Here is a 23,820-nt window from a genome sequence, read left to right as displayed (position 1 = left end):
ATGGTGTCTTTAGTAGCGGCAGACATGAGGCGCTCGGTTCGTTGAAGAAGCGGAGCTGGTGTTGGGTTTCATTTGACTCCATGCTGGCGGTCCAGACCGTATAAATCTACTCCCAGAATCCTTGTAGTGCTGTCTCCACACACACAGAACCAGCTTTACAGTTTATTTCATTGGAGGAGGAGCTCTGTTGTAGTTGCTGACCAATGATTTTTTTGTTGTCGTTTTTTTCAGATATTGTATAACCGGACTTAAAATCAAACCATTTACCGCGTTTACTTTCTTAACTTCCTATAGGACATAGTACCACCGCTGGTGGACAGCTCATGCAGGCGCCGTACTATCGCAGCAACCCACGGTGTCAGATCCTGCTGTGGAGAACATTATTTATCCTAACAATGAGAAAAACAGGTCTGGCCCCACACACATGTGTGTGCTGATGCCATAATGGCTCCTGGCAGGCAGCGGACTCATACACTTCTGTGCCTGTGCCCCGGAGAAGATTACAACAGTTGGCCTGCTTTGTTGCATAATATCAGATGTTTAAGCCTGAAACATACAGGCTTTTTCAGGGTTTCCTCAGCTGCTTTATATTCTTCAAGGCACATTCATTCCTTTGGGTTAATATAGCATTAAAATCACAAGGTTGATTATAGACATACTGCGACATCGCGAGACAAAGCTCTACAGCGAAGAAACTGAAACTTCCCCCTTAAAGGCAATGTCTACAGAACAACACAGGAAATAAACTTCAACATACATCTGTTCTCAAAATCACAAAGCTGTCAACCTCACTGTCATAAAAATAGGGAGAACAGTGATGGAAAACCTGTAGGAAGGAGTGTAATGACGCGATGCACCTCGGTCGCTCTCGTTTGGGAACGCACAGCGTTTTACACTGTCACAGTTCTGTTACAGTATATAGTGGGTAACACGCTCAGCTACACTGTATATGGCTGAGTGCAACCCCCCTCCCCCTCCCAAAAAAGAAGAACATGCAAAGATTCGTCATTAATGCAGGGACATTTTGGGGGAATTACCTTCCAGTGTCACTAGTTTGCAAGCTGAAGAGAACCATTAGCCTGAAACATCCCTACATTGACATATCAGTCATTTGGAGTTACTTCTTGCTTATGATTTCTGGGTAATTTATTTTAACTTGTTGACTTGTTTAAAACGTATAGGTCATTGTTACTTCTACCTCTTCCATTGTACATCGCACAGTTTTTGTAGAATGTATGTTCTTGGACTGTATGCCTTAATTTTTTATGTCCAAATGAGAAGTTCAGTGACCCCCTATGTACGAGCTCTTAAAGCTCTTTTTTAGCAGTCAAAATAATTAACCACAGTATTATTATATTTAGAAGAAAATATGGACAACGATTACAATATTTAGCCTCCTCAGGGAGGATTTAGCTTGCATTACATGGCTGTCACAAAAAGCACCAGACGGAGTCAAATACCAAGATCTCGTCCCTTGCGGATTCCAGTCAGGCTGTAGAGTGAGGTATTCACCTTTTTATCGTGCAGTCACATATGGATGTGGACAATGTGGGCCTGTCTGGTCGGTCGGGATGGGATAGGAAGGAATGAGAAGCTATTATTATCCTGCTTTATGTCTTTGGCAGTGCAGTGGTGTCAGTCAGAGGCCGGCGGTGGAAGCCAGGGGCCAGTTAGGATTGCTGGCTCTCTGAAGGTGCTTCATCTCGGGGGCCGAGGCAGCGAGACCTCGAACTGAACCACAGCCGCTTGGATGGAAGCGCTGAGGCAGCAAAGTCAGCCCAATTCACTGGGTGGAGCTCCTGCTATAGGTCTTAAAACAAGAAGAGGTGGCGGACGGCCTCTGGGCCAGCGTAGGACTTCATGACCACGCGAAACATCGTCCCAAAGCTCAGATTCACACGTCATTGTCCATTATGTTGTTTTATCCCACTCTTGCTTCTCAGCCGCAGTAGTTAGCGCCAGCATCTGTGATCAATTTGTGCGAATTTATGTGTCAGGAATTAGTCTGTGTTTTAAAAAGAGCTGTGTGTCTGTGTCTGTGTCTGTGTGTGTGTTTCACGGTGTGCGTATGTGCCTGTGTGTTTCACCGTGTCATATTGGGTGTTGGCGAACAGACTGAGCTCCAGGATTCCTCAGATTCCTCTCGGTAGAAGCCAGTGATAAGGGGAAATGTGAGGTAAGGAGAGGCCTTAGTGTTCTGACAGTGTGCAGCGGTGATGGATGGAGGTGAATGTTTGAACACCAGACAGACATAAAGGAGCAAATGGCTTTTATGAGCAGTAAGATTTATCCATTGAACAAGCTTTGTGGAGCTCCACTGGCTGATTTATGGCACTTGACACACGAAACGGCTATCAGTGCAGCGTTTGGCTGTTTGGCAGAGCTCCCCGGTACTTTCACACAAAGGAAGCATGACATATTAGCATTATTTTTAAAAGGTTTCCGTATATTAGGGAGGAACTGGGTGTCCTTTTCCAAGACGGTTCCCAGGAAAGCCATTCACTTTTCCCTCACCTGTAATTCTGCCGTCTGGAAAGACCGCTGACAGCCAGGCGCTCTGCTGCTCGGGACGGAAAACGATAAAAGGTTAGCTTGTAGAAAATAGTCGCACATTTTCACCAGTAGTTTACATTTCTCAGTGTCCGTTCCAGCGTTTTTAACCAGTTCCCATAAATATTTGAATAGGATTTTTAATTCATCAAAAACCGGAAAACTTTTTTAAATTGAAAAATTGAAGTCCACTAAAATACATAGTTGACTAGATCTAAGTCCAGATTGCAAATATTTTGCCCTTTTTCCTTTAATATTGGATATACGAGTCATATTGAGGTTTAATACTCACCTTCACTTACCACCTTCAAATCCCGCCTTAAAACCTACCTCTTCTCCCGAGCGTATGACCTCCCCTACCCTTAACCACCTCCTCTCCCCAAACCCCCCCCTCTGCTTTGCTTCTATTTTTCCCTGACTACTGTGTTTTGTTGTTCTGTTCTATTTTGTCTCTATATGTTGCCCATTCTTGTCTGTTCTTTTGCTTTGCATTTTCTGTCAGCGTCTTTGGGTCATTGAAAAGCGCTTTACAAATATAATGAATTATTATTATTATTAATATGATATTTATTTCTTTTTATCACTGGAGACAGAGTGGAATGTTACAAGGTGCAGTTTTCTGCAGTAAAGATTTGAAGCACTGCTCTGCTGTCAGCCATGTGTATATCATACTAAGTGGCCGGTCGCTTATTCTTTTCTTTCCGAATCAGCCACATGTTTAAGGTTGCAAAGTGGAAGGAGCCGCTGGTGACGAGATCATTTTTCACCACTGTGAATTCCCACTTCAACATTGATATCCTTAACTTAGAGACATGGGACTCTCCTCGTCGCTATAGGTTTTAATGTTTAAATCTTCCATTTTGCATTATTTCAGCTTGGTTTCTGAGAAATCATGTTTGTTTGTTTTTTTACTCACTACTTAAACTCCAGACATAATTGCTATGGAGAGGAAGCCAAGCCAGTGTGTGCTAATTTTAGACTTGGAAAGAAAGTGCTATACTTATATATATGTGTATATATATGTGTATATATATATATATATATATGTATGTGTATATATATGTGTATATATATATATATATATGTATGTATATATATATATGTATATATATATATGTATATATACACTACCGTTCAGGTCACTTAGAAATGTCTTTATTTTTCAAAGAAAAGCACTGTTTTTTCAATAAAGATAACATTAATCAAAAATACACACTATACATTGTTAATGTGGTAAATGACTATTCTAGGTGGAAACGTCTGGTTTCTAATGAAATATCTCCATAGGTGTATAGAGGCCCATTTCCATCAACTATCACTCCAGTGTTCTAATGGTACATTGTGTTTGCTAATCGCCTTAGAAGACTAATATCTGATTCGAAAACCCTTGTGCAATTATGTTAGCACAGCTGAAAACAGTTATGCTGGTGATATAAGCTATACAACTGGCCTTCCTTTGAGCTTGAAGTTTGAAGAACAAAATTAATACTTCAAATATTAATCATTATTTCTAACCTTGTCAATGTCTTGACTATATTTTCTATTCAATTTTCAATTCATTTGATAAATAAAAGTGAGTTTTCATGGAAGACACAAAATTGTCTGGATGACCCCAAACTTTTGAACGGTAGTGTATATATACACATATATATGTATATATGTATCTATATATGTATATATATATGTGTATATACACATGTGTATATACATATATATATATATATACACATATGTATATAGATGTATGTGTACACATATGTATATATGTATATAGATGTATATATATATTTATGTGTATATATTTTTATATATACAGGACTGTCTCAGAAAATTAGAATATTGTGATAAAGTTCTTTATTTTCTGTAATGCAATTAAAAAAACAAAAATGTCATGCATTCTGGATTCATTACAAATCAACTGAAATATTGCAAGCCTTTTATTCTTTTAATATTGCTGATTATGGCTTACAGCTTAAGAAAACTCAAGTATCCTATCTCTAAATATTAGAATATCATGAAAAAGTATACTAGTAGGGTATTAAACAAATCACTTGAATCGTCTAATTAACTCGAAACACCTGGAAACACATTTTCAAATGTTTGATTTTGTTTTGCTGTTATAAATCTTTTTTTTAACTTGGTCTGAGGAAATATTCAAATTTTATGAGATAGGATTTTAGAGTTTTCTTAAGCTGTAAGCCATAATCAGCAATATTAAAAGAATAAAAGGCTTGCAATATTTCAGTTGATTTGTAATGAATCCAGAATGCATGACATTTTTGTTTTTTTAATTGCATTACAGAAAATAAAGAACTTTATCACAATATTCTAATTTTCTGAGACAGTCCTGTATGTGTGTGTATATATATATATATAATATTTTTCTAATTTCCAATTTTCTCAATACAAAAATGCAAGTATCAACTTTGCACCAAAGGCTCTCGAGGATCTTAAACGTTCAGCTTTTTTAAAGCCTCTGGGAACAGATTGAGTTCCTGCAGTGGAAAGGGACTAATTGTGCATAATATGAGCAAGACCTTTACTTGTGGAACCCTGGTTGCCAAAAATCTATCCTGCTACATTGCATTATTATTGTAAAATGGTTGGGATCCAATTCACAAGCTCACCTCCCAGTAACCCGATCCTCTGCAGCAGTACAGACTTTAACCGGGACGTAACAGAGACACACCAACACAATGACACAAAGAGGCCAGCAGTGTTTTAAACATGTTTTTTAACCATGTCCATGTCTTTGTGTGAGTGGTCCCTGAGATCAGAGAGCTGTCTGTCAAGGGGACACTAAAAACGGTGTGTGGGTGAGGGGGGGGGGGGGGGGTGTGGGAGAGACGACGGAGGGTTTCCGACGGATACCACTCCCTCGCCACGCGTGAACTGATGTGAATTTAGGTGACGGGAGGCTTTAACCCCTGGGAAAAGGATCTGTAAGGGGGAAAAGGGACAGAGAGGGCTGAAAAATGGGATTGACCCTTAACCTTCAGAGTCTGTAATGTGATCCTGGTATCTGCTATTGTGGAGGGAGAGGGGTGTGGAGGAGGTCACCGGGGGAAAGGGAAGGTAGCAGCTACGCCGTGCTGCTGATTAGAACTTCCTGTGGTCAGCCACAGAGCTGCAGCTTGGAAACACACACACACTCACACACACACACATAGGTGCATTTCAGACAAACAGTACCTTGAAATGAGTTTGCTTAATAATAATAAAAATGCAGTCTGAATTACAACATATGTTAGACGGTGTTGGACAGCAAAATAAAACCTTCTACAAATATTGTGTAATCTGGGAACATGTGCAAAGCCAAGCCTATCAGGCCACCACAAACTATCTGACCTTAAATCTAAGACTTTAAAAAAAAATGTTTTAAATATATATTTTTTTGTGCTGCTTTTCAAAAAGAGCCGGGAATGAGCTTGAGATTTTTGCACGGGATGCAAATGACCTGAAAACCCATAAAACGTTCTGACTCAACTTGTTGAATGGCATTTCTCGGTGTCTTTTTCCTAATCCTAGTGCAGCAACCTCACCTGCACTCACACTCAGATGAGTGAGAGAAATCTTGGAAGATACCATTATGTAGATCACTGCAACTCTCTCCAATTACCGTACTTAATTTACATGTGAATTGTTTATTTTAACTCTTGACATTTAATCTTGGCCCCTTATCTACAGTGAACACTGATTGTAAAGATAGAGCCGAACGCCACTGATATCAACAGCATGCAAAACGAAACGTTGCGTAATCGCTAACCTATTAGGATTTGATTATGCCAGGGGAGGAGGACATGATTTATTTGTTGGAAGCTCATGTCTCTTCTTTCCGTCTTCCCCTCTGCGACTCTGACTTTGAGGAGAGGGAACTGTACTTCAACTTCAAAAAAAAGTCTTAAAATGGAGACTACAAGTGTGGAAAAAGACGCTTGAATATCTCGTGTTGTTTTCTTTCGATTCAACAAAACTCTGAAAAACTTTATTTTTTTTATCCAAAAAAGATGTTGAGGCTCAATAATAGACGAAACCGCTTGACAAACACGACCCCGCTGCCGCCTGCAGCGGTTGTTCATCTTTGTAAAATCTTGTAGAAAAGGTGTTCCTGCATGCTAATTAACTCTTCAGGAAGCACGTAACTCTAGCAACTTTTACTACACTGAGTGGAGAGGTTGGCCTCTCAGGGGCAGAAACCTTTTTGATTTATTGTTTAATTGAGCTATAATTAGTGCAATAAAAAGCTTGGCTGCAACCCAACCCTGGGTTGTGTAACGCCACAGGTTGAGAATGCAAACCTGAAACTAACTGAAAGAAAAGTGCTGGGCTTCTAACCCGGGAGCTTTAGTCTGCTCCGAGGAGAAGAAGTGTGCGTGTGTGTGCGTGTGTGTGTGTGTGTCTGGCAGTTTGGTATTTCCTGAAGGAGTTTCCTCCTACCGTCGGAGCGGAACACCCCTGGGGCCCTCAGCAGTCCAACACACAGACTGACCCGGTACTGCTGCCAGAGAGAAACGGGGAGACACGGCAGCAGTGTGGAGCCACGTTAGATATGAAGGTGTACGAATATAAAGGGGCATTGATAAAGATGGTGACACACAGTGGAGTAGGTTGTTATTAAGGCAGGAACGCCTGGACTCGCCGCGCGAAGGCAGCGTCTCCGGTTCTGCTTCAGGCTTTCGAGGGGGGGAGGGGGGGAGGGGGGGGGCATAATGCGCAGTTATTGATACCGCAATGTCAGCGGTGTGACGGATAGGTGTATCTTCGGCACCTTTATAGTAATACGCTGGCCCAGAGATAGCGAGGGAGCACCGAGGACTGCGGGCCAGGATTCCTGCGCTATCAGCTGATTCGGCGCTGAGCCTGACGAGAGAAACCTGCCAGACGAGGTGGAAAGAGAGAGAGAGCCTTGTTGACAGGGTGAGGGCGAAAAAGGGTGAGCAATCTCAGCCTGTGTCTTTGCCCCCTCGTCCCAGCTGGGCTTGATTACCCAGAGTTCTCCACTGAGCGACTTCGGGGAACACAACCGTTGGACTGTCAGATGGGAGAGAAAGGGGAGGGTCTGGGCAGCGATTCAGACCTCAACCCCTTGGCTGAACTGGGACCAGTGCTCGCCTCCACCACGCTGACACTTTTATAAATGATGCAGTTTTTTTCTGTTTTGAATGTTGGGCTCTAATGTGAGGATTATGAGACGGCGGATGAAAATGAACCATTCTTCCAAATGTAGTTTAGTTCCTGAAGGTTATATCTGGTTCTGTATGCAGCTTTTTATTTCCCAGTCTGCTGCTTCCTACCCCAATAAGAATGTTATCACATGCTCGCCTCGTCCGGGCAGCATGAATATAAACTTCTTTTAGGAAATTCATTTTGCAATGCCAATGCCCAGCAAATTACATTTAAAGTTGGATTGTCCGAGTAAATACTTGAAAATGTTGGTGCAATACTGCCGGAAAGAGGCGCGATTATCAATGTACGACAAGCAGATAAGAATAGCAGACCACTGAAAAATGTATGTTGCCTCACAGGATATCATCATTTCAGCCAACCCTGCACTTTTAAGAAACGCTGCGAGCGTCACACAGATGTGCAGGAAAACGATCTCACGTCGCAAAACAATAGCAGTAAATCCAGCATTCTGCCGTTTGTAAAAGTCAAGAAAAAAATAGTCACGCATTGATGAGATCATTCTCGATTTACTGATGTGCTTTTTACTGAAGGGTCAGTTCTGTCAAGATATTACTCCTGCTATCGTGGCACCTATCGTGTTTTCAAAATCATAATCATAGAAATGTATCAACATGAATAGTTTTAAGATTATGAAATGATACAAACAACGAATACAATACATTTTCTATTGAGGACAATCTTCCTAGAAAAGTATGAAATGAAGTCAGTGTGGTGCAGAAAGTGTCTTAAACCATAACTCCTTTTTTCAGAATGGGCTGCTTCACACAGATTGAGGTTCCATGTAAATTCAGCTGAAGAAGAATCCTGCGACTTTTGCTTCTGATAACATGTCAATGTGGCTGGGGAATATATTATCATTAAAATAACCGTTTGGCCATTTTTTTTAGGATTCAGGATGCTGTGATATTAGTTATTTTGGGAAAACCAACTCTCACATAAATGAAATGATGTCTAACCTCGATGATGTCATCCCTCTGGTGTCTTCATTGTGATCAGCGACCGAAGGAGAAAACGTAAAGAGAGGCTAAAGCCGAGAGTTTGAGAATGACAGGAAAGGCAGGAAGGAAGGCGAGGAAAGGAGGAAAGTGAGCGAGGGATGGAGGTGTAGCACCAACTCTCTCTCTCTCTCTCTCTCTCTCTGTGTCTGTGTGTGTGTGTGTGTGTGTTAGAGCGGTGTGTTTATAAATCACAGAGTCAAGCAGTGTGTGCCTTGCAGGGCCGGTGTTTCCTGCAGTGTAATCTGAGTCTCTGGTGGAATGTGTGAACCACATCCGACTCCACTCCACTCGAGCCCCCGACTCACTCAATATCCCACTGTAAACAAGCCGGCTCTGCCAGGGTTTCTGGAACAGGACAGGTAGATTCAATTTACCTCCCCAACAATAGCATCATACAGGAAATGCTTCAAAATAAAAGCACAGCGGCTTGAGTGGTCAGCGAAAGCCAGTGCTGGAAGGTGATATTGAACTGTAACTTTCATTCACGGCGTTTTCTGCAGTGAACCTCCAGGTCAATGACTTTTTCATTGTGTGTGTGTGTGTGAGGGAGAGAGAGGTTTAGACTCAGAGGTTAATTGTAGTGTGACCTCTCTAATGTCTTTCCCTGGCTTCTTATCTTGATTGGGTAATTAATTCTGGGGCTGCTCCCTTCAGTCGCCCCAGTATTCACACACTCATATGACACACACACACACACCCTCCTGAACTCAGGAGCCCCCACATTCCTGTAACCCTAAGGCTGCTCCGTCGCAATACTTTTCCTCTCTCTCTCTCTCTCCCCCTCACCTCTTTCCTCCCTCTCTCTCTCACTCTCTGGCTCTTGCTCAATTTATTTCCATTTCTCACTCAATCATTCTCGCCGCTTGCTTGTTTGTGCGTCCTGTGCCCCCGCCCCCCCAACCTCCACCACTGCTGCAGCTGTGGTGGAGGAAATATTCATGTATTTGACGAGTGGCACTAGAATGTAAAAACGCTTGTAAAAGTCCTGCATTAAAAATGTGAAGATGAAAAAAGTCACACCTGCAGACAATTGGACACGTTGTAAACAAGTATAGTTGGATTATCTATACCTCTGTATTAAATTGTAAAAAAACGAAAAGGGAGCACTGTCACATCTTCCCTAGTAGCACCTCATGAGCACAATACAACGTGGCACAGTAAATACGGTGGTCCAATCTGTCATTTATGGTTCCAACAAACACTTTACCATTTAACTAACTTTATACTTTAACTTTATTTTCCACCTGACCCATTTCATATTATATTTTGTTGTGAGTTTAATCAAGTACTGTTCTCTATATATTTTGTGAACCTTCACATGATTTATATGAACATTATTTCTCCGTAAAGTATCTGGTACAGACTCCACAGTTATTGTGGGTTTTAAAATACAACATTCACCTGTGAAATGAAGTATAGGGCTCTATCAAATGGGAATTCTCAAGTAAAGCACGAGTGTGTTCAGTCGCATTCCGCTCTCCTGCTCTCTTGCCTCCCCTCTTCCAGGCGCTCGGCGATTTTGGATCATTGCTGTCTGCGGGGCGGAGCAACCACTTCCTCTACGCGACAGACAGCTCACTGTTTTTCTCCCGGCTTTATCACTCTATCGCCGGCCAACAGACAGAGAAAGAGAGAGTTGGTGTGAGGGAGGGAGAGAGAGAGAGAGATAGCAGCACACTCACACTCTCTCCGATCCTGGCTCTCCCTGTTTGGGCACGATGAGAACGGCAGATTATTGGGACTGATAAAACGAGGAATGCTGCTCGGAGAGGAAACGCCGTTCTGGAGGAGATGTAGCCTATAGAGAGGACTGTTCCCTCGTCCCCCCCCCCCCCCCCCCCATATGCCATCTTCTCCTCCCCCCCCCCAACCACCAACATCGGGCTTTTCCTCCCCTCTGTCCCTCTGCAGGATAGAGACGGGAGAGGGAAGAAGGGAAGGGAGCAGGGATTGAAATCCATTGACCCAGGACCGGTGGGCATGCCCAGTCAAGCCTCCCTCTTCCTCCCGTTTGCCCTCTTTTTACCTGCTGCTTCTTCCCTATTTCTATTCAACAATGAGATGCTAAATCCCCGATTCTTGAGCAATGTCACTGCAGAAACAAAGAGAGACCCACTTTCCAGGGAAGAAAAGGTCCCAGGCATTATAGTGTGGAGATTAGAGGAAAGCACATTGAATCTGTTTGTGAGTTCAACATTTCTTTCAATATGAATCGACTTGTGTTTGATCATTTTTAGGAATCTTATAGGCTCAATTTGTTGCAAAAAGGATTTTTTAAGAACTATGTTTTTAAAGTAAACAAAGCAGCCGTTTGTTTGGATGATGTGCCGATTCTGTTTTAAACCCGTTGTAATGCTTTAATTGGACATGTTCTGTTCTCTTATTGTTTCATGTTAAAAGAAAGCGAGACAAAGGTAAAAGAAAAACTTTTTCTGTCCGTTCTTTCCTGTCTCACAGACTCTTAGATGTGTCCTACATGCCTCGCCCCAAAATATTAGCAACAAAAGATGCTTAGGATTTTTCTTTTTAAAGTTATCAGTACCCAAACCTATACCGTATAACCGTAATCAAAGCATTCCTATATTTTTCAGAAAAGAAAAATATAGGAATGCTTTTATTACGTCTTTTATATCACTGCTTGATCCACACTGTGTTTGGAACATGTGAATATATAGAACAATGCAGTCCTCTTGGAGCTGAGCGTCGCAGAGCATGAAGGATGGCTGTGAGAGGGAGGAGGTTGAACATTACGTTAGCATGTTGAGAGAGCAGCCAAGGTTAAAAGGAACGAGAGACGAATAAATGGTGTGTTGGGTGTGTGTGTGTGTGTGTGTGTGTGTGTGTGTCATTGCACGGTACAAGTACGATAACAACAGACCAGAAATGCAATGTGCTAGATAAATAGCAGTATAAATAACAGACAAATACAAAAAAAATAACAATATGAGTATTGCAAGTAGTGTGGACAGTGGAAGATATCAAATGCAATATATACACAGTGTCATCAATATTTGTCCACGTTTTTCGACCGGATTTTGGAAATAATTCCAAATGCCAGTACGTTGTCTTGCGATTGCGGTATGATTTGCGATATTGGGAGGGAACGGTCATTCGTACAGCTCTGTACCAAAAAAAGACGATTTGGGAAGTCTGTAGAATATCATGTATAGGCCGAGACATTTCTGCAGCATCACAATATTTAATTTGAAATGACAATTTGACACTTATTTTGCATTTAACAAATGTTACGCCTCCTTAATTCACTGTGCAGCACCTATCCGGGATTCACACAAGTTATTACAGACGGGTTTGTGAAGCTGTAGAAGAAATGTGCTAATCCAGATGTTCTACATTTTAGAGAAAACTAACATATTTGTGTAGTTTATTGTGATTTGTGTAGTTCAACAATCCTGTGGATTATAATAACATTGTACCCATCAGCCACAGCTTAAAGGGGTCCACTGCAACCTCAGCAATCAAACAGGATGTCAAACAGGTCCAGTGTACCCCAGTGATCTAAACCAGTGGTTCTCAGCGAGGCCAGCGGCCCCGACTGAGAACCACGGGTCTCAGTCGGGTCTCTGTTCCAAAGACTCAAGGTTCACAAAAGTATGACTCCTCGTAAAATCTATTTGCTGTGTCTTTGAAAAGCGGCGTCTGAAGTGAAGTTACGCCCACATGTGGACCCCAGTCAGTCGAGACTAGCGGTAATCGTGGTATTATAGACAACGATGGATGATAATGCACACCCTTATGTAATACATTGAGTTAACGTAAAGGGCGGTTTGGTGTCGGTCTGCAGAACAATAAAACATAATACAAAAGTAAAGGGCATTACAAATTCATTTTCACTTCCACATAAATTGCCTGTCTTAGAATGCCCTGCAGAGATTATGCAACAATTAGGATAAGACGGAATGACATGCTCCTCTTTCTTTCTGTGGTATGATTGTAAAGAATGTCGTTTAGAGGTTGTTTAAAAGAGTGAAATGATATTCGCCTTTGATGTCTCCTGAAATATGAACCACTCAGAGGCTGATAGAAAAATCACAAACTCACACTTCTCACGTACGCACGCTCTGCTTCACCCAAACTATATTATACAAACACACAAACAGACTACACACAGTTTCATTTTGACCTCAGTGTAAGTGAACATTCACCCTGAATCCCCCACAAAACAAGACTTTTCTTCCCTCCCCTCTCACCCTCCCTCCCTCCATTTCTCACTCTCTCAGTCTGCAACTTTCTGCTGACTCCAGGAATTATGATCTGTTTCCCGTCCACAGGAATAATAGAATACACGAGGAGGGGGGGTCGGCAACAGCTTAGTGGAGCAGTAGTGCGGAGTCCAGCTACAGTGTTTAGTGTGTGTGTGTGTGCGCGCGTCCGTGCGTGTGTGTGTTTATATCCAGATGTGCAAATGTGTGATATTTTCCTCTTCATTTCCATAAACTTCACACATTAAAAGACTATCCTTGGACACACACAGAGAACCTAAAATCTGGACGTTGATTAATGGCCGTAAATCGACGCCCTCCTGCCGTTATCTTGACAGTAAACGCCTCACGTATGCAACCACGCGACGGGCTGCGGATCCCTCTCAGTGCCAGAGCCTTCTGGGCACTTAACACTATCGGCAGTTAGATCCAGCCGCTCGAGTGTGTTTGGAGTGTGTGTGGAGTGTGTCCTCAGCCGCGTAAATATTTATCACACGGCTCCCCCAGGAATTTTAATGAGCACTGATGGAGAGCAATCAACACAGCGGAGCCCTGAGGAGGCGAAGCGGCAGCGTGCGGTGTGAGGTTCTTGCAAATCTCACAAGTTGCGTTTACTGTTTTCCTGTGGAGATTCACACTTTCCTGCTTTTCTGCTAATTGTTTCCTGTGTGCGCGTGCATGTGCGTGTGCGTGTGCGTGTGTGGTATAGTGTACATACTCATCAGGGTGACAGGGCCACCCTTTAGAGGTCACTCAACACATTGTGTGCAGGCCAAGCTGCATGGGGAGTCAGGGAAGGAAACCTGAGCTATAACTCACGCAGCTTTCTCTCTCTTTCTCACTCAGTCTCTCACACACAGACACACACACACACATTACCTGACCTTTGACCTCTGGCTGGGAGTGGCTAATAACTTTCTTGGATTCCTAAAGACGCATCATCTCACAATTCATCTAAATGTATTCCAGTGGTGCTTTTTAAACTCCATGAAGAAAAAAATGAATGTGTGATTTGTGTTGCCAAAGTATGTTAACACACACAGAGACACAAACGGTTAACCTTTCCAACCCCAATCATCACAAATCAAAATTAAACCCACAGAACGTAGTTTAACATGCCAGTGACATGCCAGGGTTTCATAAAACGCCAAATAAATCAGGCTAATTGAAGAATGATTCCACTTGATGGAACGGTGCAGTTGTTTAAAAAAAAACATGGTTTTATATATATCATATAGTGTCAATGAAGAGCTGGAAATATGAGAGAAAAACATAACATCATTGAGCTTTATTGCCTTCATGTATATAAATATTGCCAGAAATAAAAATACGTAAAAAAATGTAAATGCAATAAGATACATTAATCAAAGCAAAATGTCACTCTTGATCCGTGCAATTGCTTTATGAGCACGACCGTTATAGTCGATGCATATTGTGCAAGGTTGGCAGTGTTTATAATAATTCTGAATGTTACAGAAGAAGAGACAACCAATGGCATGCACCCCATAAGTCTCTCAGGTAAACTGGGGGACTTTTGTGCTTTCAAGTGAGTTGAGGCGATGCTGGTGGGGCGCGTTAGAAATTGACCAGTGACAGATTTGTGGCTCTTCGTCTGAACAACTACAAACGATGATGTTATCTCTCTCTCTTTCATTCTTTATTGTTGTTCTTTCTGCTGGGAGTGTGTCCCCACCTGCACACACTTATACCAGCTCACACACACACACACACACACCTGGTGGCAGGGTGAACGCGGTCGCCTCGTGTCCCTCCAGCGGGCAACAGTTGGAGTTCTGGAGGGAGAGTTGAAGATTGTTCATGTCCCCATCGCTCTTATAATAGCACCGTTGTCATCCGGGGTATGAAAAGCTCGGGATAAAGGGTTGAGTTCTTCCATCAAAAACCCAGCGAGGTCGAGGTCAGAACCTCTGGGTCTGGTCGGAACATCTGGGTCTGACATGGAGACCGTGGGCTCCAGACTCTCACAGCGTTCTCTGCCGCTGTATCTGATTTTCTTTGAAGTCTCTGTATTCGCAGCCTCATGTCCACTACTGTACAAACACCAGAGACGCTACTGGACTTCCAAAACCACATCATAGTCTCCCAGCATGCAGCCCTCAGAGAGAGAGAGAGGGCGAGAGAGGGAGGGAGAGAGAGAGGAAGAAGAAGAGGGAGAGGAAGAGATATTTTCTCAAGAACGTTTGATGTGTCTCCCGTCAGGAAAAAATATATATTATGGACATTTAGCATTTTCTCCGACATACAAGCACTGTAGGTGTGTGTGTGTGCGTGCATGTGCATGTGTGTGTGTGTGTCACACGCTGCTACATGTTTGTGTGCGTGCCCTTATGTGTTCGGAGGTCAGCCCCGGTGCGCCGTGTGATTTATTGAAAGGCCTTGCAGTGATACCAGAATTCCTTTGCGTTAAATGCCTTCCCTGAGTGCCTTTTACTGCCAGCGTGCTTTATGAACCATGATCACACTCTATTCGTCTCTCACTTTCACATTTCTAAAGATTATTTTTTATGGCGTCTCGTCTTTATTAGAGTGGAGCGTGTCAGGAAAAGAGGCAAGAAGGGAGAGACGGGGAGTGATAGGCCATGTCGTTGGCGAGCATACGCTGACGTTTATCATGAGAGCTGGAGGGAAAAAAACACTTTTCATGTCTGAGCTTGAGATTGTATCATCACGAATATGTCAATAACAGCCCGATATAATAGGTCGACCCTCCACCCCCCTTCCAGCTTCTGATCAAACTAAATATCAGCAAGTACTTCATACTAAATGGAAACATAACCCATGTCAGCAGTGCTATTGTATTTCACGAGGATACAATTATTGATTTCACTTGGCTGGTTTTAATGTCCACTGAAGTGAAATGCGTAGAAATATGAACTTAAAATGCCAAGAACATGTTTGAACCCCCTGATGTCACCAACCACCACGAGAACATCCATCGAGTAGCAGATGTTAGTGGAACAGAGAGCAGCAGCTCTCATGTGTCCCCGGTGAGCCACTGGAGCACGACCACCACTGGGAGCGCCATAAAGGTCTCCCAGTTAATTGTTCACTTTCTACCAATTGGCAATTGAGTTAACATGAATTGATTTATTTAAAAGCAAAATGTACGCATTTCTGCACAATGCAACAGTAAAAGCTCATTTAATTACCTGGTAGCGTCGCTATAATAAAACAGCCGATCAGAACTTTAGGTTATTTTGCTATTTCTAAGCTTTGTCTTGAATTAATCTAGCGACTTGAATCATTTCGGGTTTTTTGGGATCTTCTGCGGCCGCAACCACCGAAGCTAATGGATACTGTCGTACTGAGTTTCATCCATCCTTTTCAAAAACAAATACTCATGTGTACCACCACACTTTGCCTCCTCTGATCCCATCACACACATCATAACAAATAAAAGTCTGGCCTCCATTTTTCCGACATTGGCTCACACAGGAAATGATTTGCATATGCCTTTTACCCCGCTCATAATTCCTAATCATGACACACATCAGTGCTCAGAGCCTGTGACGCTCACTTACCGGCCCGTAACATGGTCTCAGATGGTGAGTGGGCGTATAGCTCGTATTGAAATCTAATCTCTAAAATGTTTCTAATGCTCGCAGAGTGAGGGACACATTTTGTCACGGCTAATCTTCGGCTTTCGACTTTATTATCGCTGCTGCATAGTTTCAGACAACGTGGGCAGTGCGCGGCTTTAAACGGGATAAACTCAAAGACGTTGGGTTTGGTTCAAAATCGCATCCATATGACGATTATATTGTGCCCCCGCATCTGTTAGTAGTTTGTGTTGAATTATTTGCGACATGCTGCGTTTGGGGTGAGTTCACTTGGCCGCCGAACGCCCTTGTTAGCAGTTTGGAGGCAGCTTTTCTTCCAGGGAGCCGCATTCTGCAGACGGATCTGTGAGGGTGAGATTGTCTGTCACCTGCAGAAATCCCGGTTGAGAAAGACCAGGCGCCGGATTAGCTTCCTGGATGCTGAACCGTGTGGTTGTGTGCTAAGACGGCAGACTTAGCACACAAGAGTCTGATTTCAACAGATGTTCTCCTCTCAAGCTCTGATGGAGATTTCAGAGACCGGGTAGGTGAAAATACGATGATAATACGAGGGACAACGCTTCCCGTTGGCGCTGGGTATCATTTTAAATTATTCGATATCTGTGCCAATTTCGGTACTACACTTTCTAGTTTTGTAATACCGTAGTAAGTTGAAGGACTACAAACTTGTTTTTCTACAAAATCCAATTCATAAAGTGTGCCAGGCCTCTCACTGTTTAATGTCCTCAGCAGAAGCGGCATTACTAGAACTTCACATGAATTTTAAGAATCTGGAAATAATCAAGATAGATCACGAGATTTGCCAAGCGTCTGATGTCAACTTCCACTGCATAACATTCTGGTTGACAAACTTAAAAAGTGTAAACGTTGGACTTTCAAGCCAAGCTCAGGTCTCTCACTGACTTGAAGCTTGTTATTAAGCAAAGAAAGCAGTCAGGCGGATATTTATCTGGGCCGGTGGTGGAGTCATTGATCGACAGTTAATATCTGATCGTGTAATCCTGAACAAAACCAGATAATGACATCTTCATCTCAAACACAAGATGTGTCGAGACAACACGCCTTGTATTGGTCGCCAATGCAAAAAATCACTACTTCGAGTTCGGCAAAGGGAAACTTTGATCTGTGAGTCAGCCGGAACCAATTGAAGCTCAACTGAAAACGGTAAAACACATTTTTTAATTTGTCAGCTGCTGAGAAGTGAATGAAAGATGGATGCCACCTTGACTGAGGCTGAACACACAGCAGGTAGCTAAAGGTCACTGCATGAATTAAAGGGATGCTCCTCCTGCTGGGGGTCTTCTCCCGTGGCGTTCCCATCGTCTTTTGGCATCAATCACAGAGGTGGAGGTAGCCACAGTGAGGTCACCCATTGATTTGCGGGTTGGCATTTTAAAGGTTGGCTGTTGCCATCTCGGTTCAGGCCGTCTCCATTTTGGTGTCGTCAATCACAAAGTCAAAGCCACGACCTAAAGCATATTCTGCTTTATGGTCTTTTTGATTTCCTTCTCAAAATAGGACCATAACGTACTCAATGAACAGCATCATATCTTGAAGAAATCTGGAAACTATTGATCTCACTGAGGGAAGTAATCGAGTGAGAGGTGGAGACCTTTTCTCATAGACTTCTATACAATCAGAGAATTAGACGGAATGCAAGTTTAAGGCCCTTCCACATGGCCCCTCTCTTCAGACCCGGAGGTTGCAGACGGGCATTTACGCCAAAGCTCGGAGTTTGTTTCAGTTCGTTGGATTTGCATATGCATGTCGATAGAAACCAAACAAAACACTACTTCAGCTCTTTCTTTCTTTTTCACTACTCTGCAGCACGCCAACTTTCTTGCATTTTCTTTCCTTTCATTTTCTGGCACTAGCCTCTGACAGGCTCATACCAGTTAAGACCCTCCCTGTTTGCATTAAGAAACCAATCAACAAGCGGCATTGACGCATCCATATTAAACCAGGGTTTATTTTCTCCAAGAAAAATGTATCATGTGTAACATTTGACTTGAGACCGGCTTCAGTATTCGTGACGAGACCAGTCGATGTTTCAGCTTCAAAAATGTTCTCCATAACAAACCTTCATCAACATAATTATGAAGCAAGTGGATTATTTCATGTAATTGTGGAGTAAGTCACCCTATCATAATTACATTCAGCCCCAGGGTAAATTATGTTTCGTTGCTGTAGGTAATTAGTCTGAAAATGTTTCCAGTTCTGGCTTCACAGCCACAAAATGGATGTGAGTAATGTACAGAGCCGTTCACACGAGAAAGAGCTGCTTGTGCTGCCGTTGCAGACGGAGGGGAGAAAAGATTCATGTGCACCATGTGATGTCAAGACTAAAAACACCCTGAACTGAACCAGGTTGTACAACCGAGCCGACTGAATCAGCCTGTACTTGTTCCCTGTGCGTGTCATCAGAAGGCTGTGATTCAGCGCCGTGGAGCCTCTCTGAGATGTGGGTCCCTGCTCTCCGAAAGGCGGCGCTATGCCAGTGCCCCTGTGAGCGTTCCTCTGCAATAAGATCATCGAGAAAAGACATTTTCAAGAGGTTCAACGTCAGATTAAAAAGACACTGCTCTCTTTTTTTCCGCTCGATGGCCCGCCTGACGCCGGTGTACTTCTGGGCTGCTTTTCATGGATCGGGCTCAGCATATTGGTTCCGAATAATGGACACCCAAAATGTGCCTCCACTTTGTGGCAGCCGTGTGTGTGTGTGTGTGTGGGGGGAGACCCTCTTCCTGTTTCAACATGATAATAGTCTCGGTCAGGTCCATAAATAGAATAGAAAACCTTTCTTGTCATTGTGCAGAATACAATGGAATTAGGAGCGCCGGTCCTGATCAGTGCAATTAGGACAAATAGGAAAAATACAACCAAAAACAAACATCCATCCCAACAACAAAGGCTCTTAAATAAACAGTGAGATGAATAATTGCAATATGTATATAATTATTGTACGAGAATAAATGCAGGTGTGGCCCTGTAAAGGAGTCATCTTATAAGTTTATCCAAGATTTCGATGGAGGAGAGTCTTCACCTCACGGTGTACTGGAAAGATTGAGCACTCTTGTGTTACTTTGTGATGTGGAAGGTCTGCCTCCATCCATTAGAAAGTGTCAGACGATTCAGAGTTGGCCTATTTACGTTCTCCGATTGGCCGTGATGGGGAGTGACGGTAATGTTCGTATGGAAGTTGGCTAGATGTGTGAAAAGAAGAGGATAAACTGCATGTCGTCTTCACTTACAAAAATCAGTACGGGTATTAGGTTCCTCTTCAATGGAAATGTGTCTTTGCCTTTCCCCAAGTACAGCAAAAGGTACACACATGCACATAACAAAGAAATCAACCTAAATGCTCTCGTGACTCAATTGAAGCAAATTCCTGCATCCGGGCTTCACATTCTTGATGAAAGATTTTCCAGAAGTGTGTTGGCTATTATAGCAGCAATTAATGTCAATGGTTTGGGAGTGAGATGCTCAGCAATCACATGTGAGTGAAATGTGTGGGTGGGTGTCCACATACTTTTGGCGATTATAGTTTAGACAAAAACAGCCTCGTTGCAGAGCGAGAGCAACAAAGACCGAAAGGGCAAGACCACCTCGCAGTTCTTGAGAAAGCACCAAAGCCACGACTGTTAAAGATTACAAGAAAAAAAATCTTTAAAAGAAAGAGAAATAGAAGTATTTGTTGGCTTTCCAACACAAAGGTTTTCTCGCAGTCGTCGTTCCTTGTGGGATTAGCTGCGGGATTAAGGAGCACACCGTATCAGTTCATCGAGCGTCGTCACGTTTTATAAGAGCCCTCGAGGCCAACATGTGGGTTTCTGATAAAAACTTAATACGGATGATCCCTGAGAGATGAAAAGAGATAACTCCTCTGAAATGTAGATGGAAATAGACGTGAGGGAGAAAAGAAACTTTGCAAATTTAACAGACGTACAGAGGGAAAGTTTTTTTTCCGGTCTCTTTGGTGGTCTCGTGAAGGGTCTCGCTGAATCTTGAACCCGCTGCAAAACACAACAGGGGGGAAATGAGTTAAGGGGGAGGTGTGTGTGTGTGTGGGGGGGGGGGGTCCTGGGATGGGGGTTACACCACCAGAGTCCCACAATTCATCATTCTCTGGCACCGACAGGGGCTGTCTGGACAGATCGGTGGTGGGGGGGCCGAGAGGGGCGATTGATGGCCAGCGAGGCTCTGTGACCACCCTCGCTTCCCCGACAGAGAGGAGATAGTGTGTGTGTGTGTGTGTGTGTGTGTGTGTGTGTGTGTGTGTGTGCGTGATTGAGTTGCATTGAGTTAAATCCAGGATGTCTTTATGTGAGGACGACACATCAGCCGGCTGCAGGACTCTCCTCCCCGTAGGCATCAGATCAGACATGACAGATGATTTGTTTTTCTTTCTCCCCTTACCCTTCCCTCGCTCTCTCTCTCTTTCCTCTTTCTTTTTAACAGGACTACCTGCAAGGCGACAGCAGCAAAGCATATCGGAAGTTGGGTTGGAAGCCAAAGGTCACTTTTGAGGTGCGTGTCACACATCTGATGAGCGGAGACGATGCGGGTGAAATCAATATGATGATGTTAATGAGGGTATTTAGCCACACGAGTACAGGCATGGAAAGATTTGATGAAATATTCTGTAATTGTGATACAGACAGGACAAAGATCTAAATGTTATCGTTGGAGGCCTAAAAGGATTTGTGACAGCTAAAAAATAAATGAATGAACAAGAAGAAGAGGGGACCAAATATCTATAAGGCTGAACAGAAAGGAGTCCCGGCCTACTTTGACGTCTCAGTGCTGTCAGGGTTCGGGTTTTATTCCCTATGTGGGAATATAAAACCGCTTCCTTTTATTGGAAAGGTTTTTAATAAAACTCTGTGGTGGACGGCATGGAATTTAATAAAAATGATCAAATACATTTCCAATATATCTATAAAAAAAGGCAACGGAATGCAAAGCCACATATATATATATAATTTTTTTTACATTCTTTTATTTATACTCACGTTATTAACTATATGTTTAACTGTTTTGGATTATATCAGATAAACTTCTCCACAGTAAAAACGTACACTCAAATAATTTAATTTTGTCTTATTTTAATTACATTTTGTTACTATTTACTTCTAAGCATTATTGGACAACATCATTTAGTAAACAATAACAGGAAATGATCATTTAGTGAAGTGAGTAAAGGAATGTGTATTGTTTTTACATTTTTTGAGTACTGTTGGTATGATGCCTGAGTTTCGACATTGATACCAGAAGTATAAATTGAGACGTATAGTTTTCTATGAAAGAAAAAATAACACATTGCTGAAATATAATATGGACTTGCAGCATTTTGAATGAAATCAGTGATCACTGATCCGAAATCTGGCCTCACCACTCAAAAATGTTTTTTGGTACTTTGCATTATATTCTGCGCAGTGTAAAAATATGTCATTCTTCAAATACATTTTGGCTGAACGTCAATAAATGATAATATTGAATTGTTGCTAATACTAAATAGAGTTGGCATCTTCATTAATAGCAGACTTTAACCACAGCGTAGATGACTAAAGAAGAAGGATTTAAATTCAGCGGCTCTGTGTTTTTGCCAAGAGATTCATTTCCTTGAAGTCCAGCCCCTTCCTTTATGCAACTAAATATGAACTCATGACCACACTGTCCCTCTGCAGGAGCTGGTGAAGGAGATGGTGGAAGCGGACATCCAGCTAATGAAGACAAACCCAAATGCCTGAGTCCAAATCAGTCATCATTCCACCCACGACCGAAACGTTTCAACACTCCGGTGTTCTACCTACAGAGGAAGGAACATGTTTTATTTGTACCTTAATGACATTTCCAAATGAAGTAATTGTGTCCTTTTTGTTGTTGTTTGTTGTTGGTTGATTTATTATTTCTATCTTGTGTCCATTTCTTGCATTTTGTTTTGCTGTCAAACAGCAGAGATTCCTTTTGTATTTCCACACTGATCACATGTCCGGGGTTATGAGTTTATTTATGTTTTTGTTTCTTTTGGTTATGACTTCAATGATTTAGACGTCAACATGTCCTCTGTGGGAGGTTGAAATGGCTCAATATATAAATAAATTGAAGAATTAATATTTGATGTTGGAATATAGCAATCAACTAGCATGTAAATGAACACATGCACCCTTTGGTATAATAAAGACTGGTCTATACATGTTGTCCTATTGTTTTTCTGATGCTAACACAACTGTTATGAATGATGTTCATATTAATATTAAGATGCTGGTTTGTGTCTTTTGTGTGTTTTTCTTATCTTTTTAAGGCCTGCACGTGGGTGGGTGTGTATGCGCGTGCGCGCGTGTTTTCCAGGTTGTGCAGAGTTCGGCTGGCTCTGCCCTCGGCTCGCAGCAGCTTTCCCGGCTTTTTTTTCCCTTCTTAATTATTCGCGAGCACACTGCGCTCTTGTATTGGGCAGGAAGTGCGTCTCTCCCCGGGCCCGGCGCGCAGACCGGCGCTCTCAAAAGCCTCTTGTCTGTGCGGACTTTCTGCAAATTCCGAGTGCGCAGTGAGCGCGTACAGAGCCTGGAACCCGGACCTGCTCTGGTCCTGATGATAGTCGGTGTGTGTCTTTACACCGTGAAACAACTTCCCATGGAAGATATGTAAACCTCCTGAGGAGTCTTTCTTTCTTTAAACAAACACCGTATTGTTTTGCCTTCACTTGTCGGCAGTGGATTCACACTTAAATGGAGAGTATATCTGTTGTGTGTGTGTGTGTGTGTGTGTGTGTGGAGGGGCAGAATTTCATCTCGTGGTTGCAAAAATAAGTCAGTGACTGTAATAACAAATAATTTTCTCTCAGCTTAATGTGAAAAAGAAAACGTATTGTGCAGAACTACTGCAGCCATTATTCTGCACAATACGTTTTCTTTTTCACATTAAGCTGAGAGAAAATTATTTGTTATTACAGTCACTGACTTATTTTTGCAAAGTTGATCTAACGATAGTTAGATCAACTTTGGGTTTAATCAATTCAAATTGTATATCAAGTTAATCCGCAAGTAATGCACGCCGTGAGAAACATAGTGTAGTGAAAATGACAGAACACACCATAAAGGAGCAGAACATATAAATACTTTAGTCAAGTATAAGTCGCTCAAGTGGTCCTCTAGAGTTCCTCAAAGTACTGCTTTGCCTCCCACCACTGGCACTGGTTTTGACACTGAACTCGTCCGGAGGGCCTGCGGGTCTCCGTGAGCGGTCCGGGTCTGGCGGGACCGCCTCGGTCCGTCTCCGGGTACA

General features: G+C 42.6%; 1 protein-coding gene across 1 annotated transcript in view; it reads left to right on the top strand.

The window, feature by feature from the left end:
* The window catches only part of gmds (GDP-mannose 4,6-dehydratase), a 159,294-nt gene extending 136,564 nt beyond the window's left edge, over positions 1–22,730 (top strand). Inside the window, exons 10-11 of the mRNA XM_056414546.1 lie at positions 20,995–21,063; positions 22,224–22,730. Of these exons, the coding sequence (XP_056270521.1) occupies positions 20,995–21,063; positions 22,224–22,286 (132 nt within the window). The 3' untranslated portion in view covers positions 22,287–22,730. The remainder of the gene's footprint in view (positions 1–20,994; positions 21,064–22,223) is intronic.
* Positions 22,731–23,820: the final 1,090 nt, after the last annotated feature.

Source organism: Pseudoliparis swirei, chromosome 5 (assembly GCF_029220125.1).
Source record: "Pseudoliparis swirei isolate HS2019 ecotype Mariana Trench chromosome 5, NWPU_hadal_v1, whole genome shotgun sequence".
Lineage (NCBI taxonomy): Eukaryota > Metazoa > Chordata > Actinopteri > Perciformes > Liparidae > Pseudoliparis > Pseudoliparis swirei.
Note: the sequence above shows the minus strand (reverse complement) of the source record. Positions and strands in the feature narration are given on the sequence as shown.